Raw genomic sequence first — 3,698 nt, 5'->3', positions numbered from 1 at the left:
ATCTGGGAAGATTTGCATAACGCCACCCAAATGTTCACGCAAAGAAAGAAGGCGTAACTTTATTATTGTTGCTGCCGCCGCCATGTCGTGAAGACGCTGTGTGTTTCGTTGTGAAAGTGAAACTACTTTGTTTGGCCTTCCAAAAGAGGACACAACTAGAAATCAGTGGTTAAGTTGTATTTACAATACTGTTCCAGAACAGTCGACCCAAATATTCAGATGTGAGCAACGTATTTTACGGAGGACAAGGACTGTTTCCTGGGAGAGTAGCCTAAAATGCCGGTGTTCTGACAAATAATGCTGACTCACAGCCTGTAAGTAAGTTTTGATGTGTCCAGCGCATTTTAATGAGGACTGTTTCCTGATCCTGGTAGAGTAGACTACAATGCCGGCTGTTCTTACTCACAGACTGTAAGTACGTTTTCATTTTAAGGATTTGCCACTGATGATTCAAACGCGAGTTTTGAGCAGTGTAGGGTAGTGCTTGTTGTTTGTCGTTTCTCTGATCACAAATGCAGACATGGTTTTATGTTTACACGGCGCGATGCAACGCAACACGTAAAAAGACAGTATAGGTCATTATAATCCGTAATTATGTCCCCACTGTATGCAACAAATGCCTCGTTTGTAATGGGTTTTATTGGTTTTGTCTCGTCGCTGCGGCCTGACAGGGCATCATCACAATATGGCAAGGGGCGTAACATTTTCGTCACGCGCTTGATGTATTCGGCCAATCATAACGCACTGGATAGCTGGCCAATCACAGCACACCTTGCTTTTCAGACCGATGAGCTTTGTAAAAATCGACGCGTTTCAGAAAGGCGGGGCATAGAGGAGAAACAATAATGTACAGTATGTGGAAAATAATGTGTTTTTTTAACCTTAAACCGCATAAACACATTTCATTACACCAAATACACAAAATAATGTTCTTTTTTAGCAACGTCATATGACCCCTTTAATATAGCTTAATATAGAGCTAAATATATTTCTCAACCAATGAGTGCTCAGGATGCAAGTCATTATTTTCACAATTACATTCGGTAACATTTGCATCACAGAAATGACACAATTCACAGTTTCAGATATTTCAAACTGAGCAAAACTGAAATGCTTAAAGTATCTAACACACTTTGACCAGTAGATGTCGAAAAAGTCCTGACAAAAGAATCAGTTTTGTGACATGTAGCTCTCTCTTGGAGGAGTAATGCTGATAGCTCTCAATATACTGGTGTTGGAATGCTTTATTTAAACTCAAATGTAATCAAGGTGCCATTAACACAATTCTATTACCTGGATACGGAATTTTCCCGTATGTTATAATCTCATACAGGAGAACCCCAAAGGACCACATATCTGATTTGATGGTGAAAGAACCGTAGTTGATGGCCTCGGGTGCCGTCCATTTGATAGGAAATTTTGCTCCTGAGACACAGAGCACACAAATTCACAAAGATCAGTCAGGTCTGCTGATGCAGGAAAACTATCACAACATCAGTGTGATTAACAGCCTTAGCAGGCACAGTCTGGAGCGGTGTCTGACATAGTAATGCTGTAGAGAATGACTTGTCCATCCAATATGCTGCTAAACCACTGAAAGGTGTCACACACTCACCTTCTCTGGCTGTGTATTGGTCATCCTCAATTACTCTGGCCAGGCCAAAATCAGCTATTTTGCACAACAGGCTGTCTGAAACCAGCACATTAGCTGCTCTCAGGTCTCGGTGGATATAATTCTTCTTCTCAATGTAGGCCATACCTTCAGCTATCTGCAGAGACACACACAAACTCGGCATCACTGACACATAAACAAACATACACGCAGTTTGAGGTCAGTAAGGTTTTTTTTAAATTGACAATAAATTGAACATATAAGACAGTAAAGACATTTATAATGTTACAAAATATTTTGTATAACAAAAATAGTGCTCTCTTTTTAACTTCCTATTCATCAAAGAACACTGAAAAAAGTTTTCGCAAAAATATTAAGCAGCACAACTGTTTTCAACATTGATACTTTTAAGAAAAGAAGCACCAAATCAGCATATTAGATCTGATCATGTGTCACTGAAGAAAAATTCAGCTTTGCCATTACAGGAATAAATTACATTTTAAAATCTATTCAAATAGAAAAAAGTTATTTGAAATTGTAATAATACTTCACAATATTACTGTTTTACTGTATTTCTGATCAAATAAATGCAGCCTTGGTGAGCATACGAGATTTCTGACAACCCAAAACTTTTGAACAGTAGTGCACATGCATGAGGACATAAATTAGCCAGTTAGCAGAGTAGATCATAGTAAATCAGCAGTTTATGTTTTTTTTTTCCACTTCAGAAATGGGTGTAGTCGCATTTCTCACTTAATTTTAACAGCGTAAAAGTTGCTTTAACAAAGGGAAAATTGTGTTGTCTCACTTCCCCACTGGCATCCTCTTTCACTCTCTGAAACAGGATGTGCAATTTTGCCATTTAGTGCTGTTTCACCAGAAATCAGATCTTTAAGTCCTTAAGACTCATACCGAAAACAAACATTCTTCCTTGCATTTAGTTTTTTTTTTTTTTCCAAAAGACAATTAAAATGATTGACTTTTGAAGCAGTTGGTTATGACTGTAAATACTGTATGATGTCCATGATACTTTAACCAGACATTTTTTTTCTTCATTTTTCCAATTCATTAATACAAGTTACATCATCATTATTCTGGTTGACACATGATATAGAAATTCGAACTTAAACTTAGATTTGTAAATCTAATGAGATCTTTCATTCTTGAGAAAACGACTGACTGACTGATTATTCTTTGTGTTCAAATATGCAGAGACAAGAGAATCTGTTCCTCTTTTTCTTCAACTAATGGAAAAAGTGATGTCAGCCTCATGACGCAAAAACACGTAAATACGTAAACCCGTAAACCCCAGGAATACGGAAATGGACAGCTAAGAGAAGAGAAGGCTAATTCATGTCTTGAACCAATAGTTTTACCTGTGCAGAAAAATCTATTAGCTTCGGTAACTGTACTTTGCAGCCAGACGCACTTTTCAAGAAATCCAATAAGCTTCCTGTAGAAAAAGAAAGTCGCTGAGAATACAATTTTCTTACAACTACAGATTTCTTCAACTGTAACTCTCACAGTTCTCTCATTTTAATCATTAAAAGAGTATGTATTTCTTGTACCATTTGCCATGAACTCAGTGATGATGTAGATGGGCTCAGTTTTGGTGACGACAGCATAGAGGCGCACGAGTCTTTCGTGCTGTAAGGTTTTCATCAGGTTGGCCTCCTCTAAGAAAGCCTCCACTGACATTGTGCCCGGCTTCAGCGTTTTTACCGCCACTTTTGTGCTGTTATTATAGTAGGCTGCAAACAAAAAGAAACCACAATTAAACACATGACACTTCTCTGTGGTTATTAATAATCTTCCTGTTCCAATGCCACAGTCGCAGTCCAGCCACAAAACAGCGAACTAAAGGCTGAGTCTAACACGAAATGCAACCATGCAACAGACAATTCATCAGCATAGATGCAGGAACTGTCAGTCGGTCCTGAAAAACCTTTTATAGGAACTGACTCCTCCGAATCCTCACATTTTCTCATATGCAACTCACAGCTGTCCATAAACTACATTTCTCAAAAGTGATGACACTGCCACTATGTAAAGGACAGTTACTGACCACAGAGAAGCGAAAAGACAT

The 3,698-nt window shown here is 38.3% G+C and overlaps 1 protein-coding gene across 1 annotated transcript in view; it reads right to left on the bottom strand.

Annotated features, from left to right (window-relative positions):
* LOC107714826 (tyrosine-protein kinase Lyn-like) overlaps positions 1-3,698 on the bottom strand; it is a 5,739-nt gene extending 2,041 nt beyond the window's left edge. The window contains exons 1-5 of the mRNA XM_016520789.1: positions 3,678-3,698; positions 3,181-3,469; positions 2,989-3,065; positions 1,616-1,769; positions 1,294-1,425 (exon numbers count right to left, since the gene is read on the bottom strand). Of these exons, the coding sequence (XP_016376275.1) occupies positions 1,294-1,425; positions 1,616-1,769; positions 2,989-3,065; positions 3,181-3,469; positions 3,678-3,698 (673 nt within the window). The remainder of the gene's footprint in view (positions 1-1,293; positions 1,426-1,615; positions 1,770-2,988; positions 3,066-3,180; positions 3,470-3,677) is intronic.

This window comes from Sinocyclocheilus rhinocerous, unplaced genomic scaffold (genome assembly GCF_001515625.1).
Source record: "Sinocyclocheilus rhinocerous isolate Xijiao unplaced genomic scaffold, SAMN03320098_v1.1 scaffold1350, whole genome shotgun sequence".
In the NCBI taxonomy this organism is placed as follows: domain Eukaryota; kingdom Metazoa; phylum Chordata; class Actinopteri; order Cypriniformes; family Cyprinidae; genus Sinocyclocheilus; species Sinocyclocheilus rhinocerous.
The sequence above is the reverse complement of the archived record's forward strand: the minus strand, read 5'-3'. Positions and strand labels throughout refer to the sequence as shown.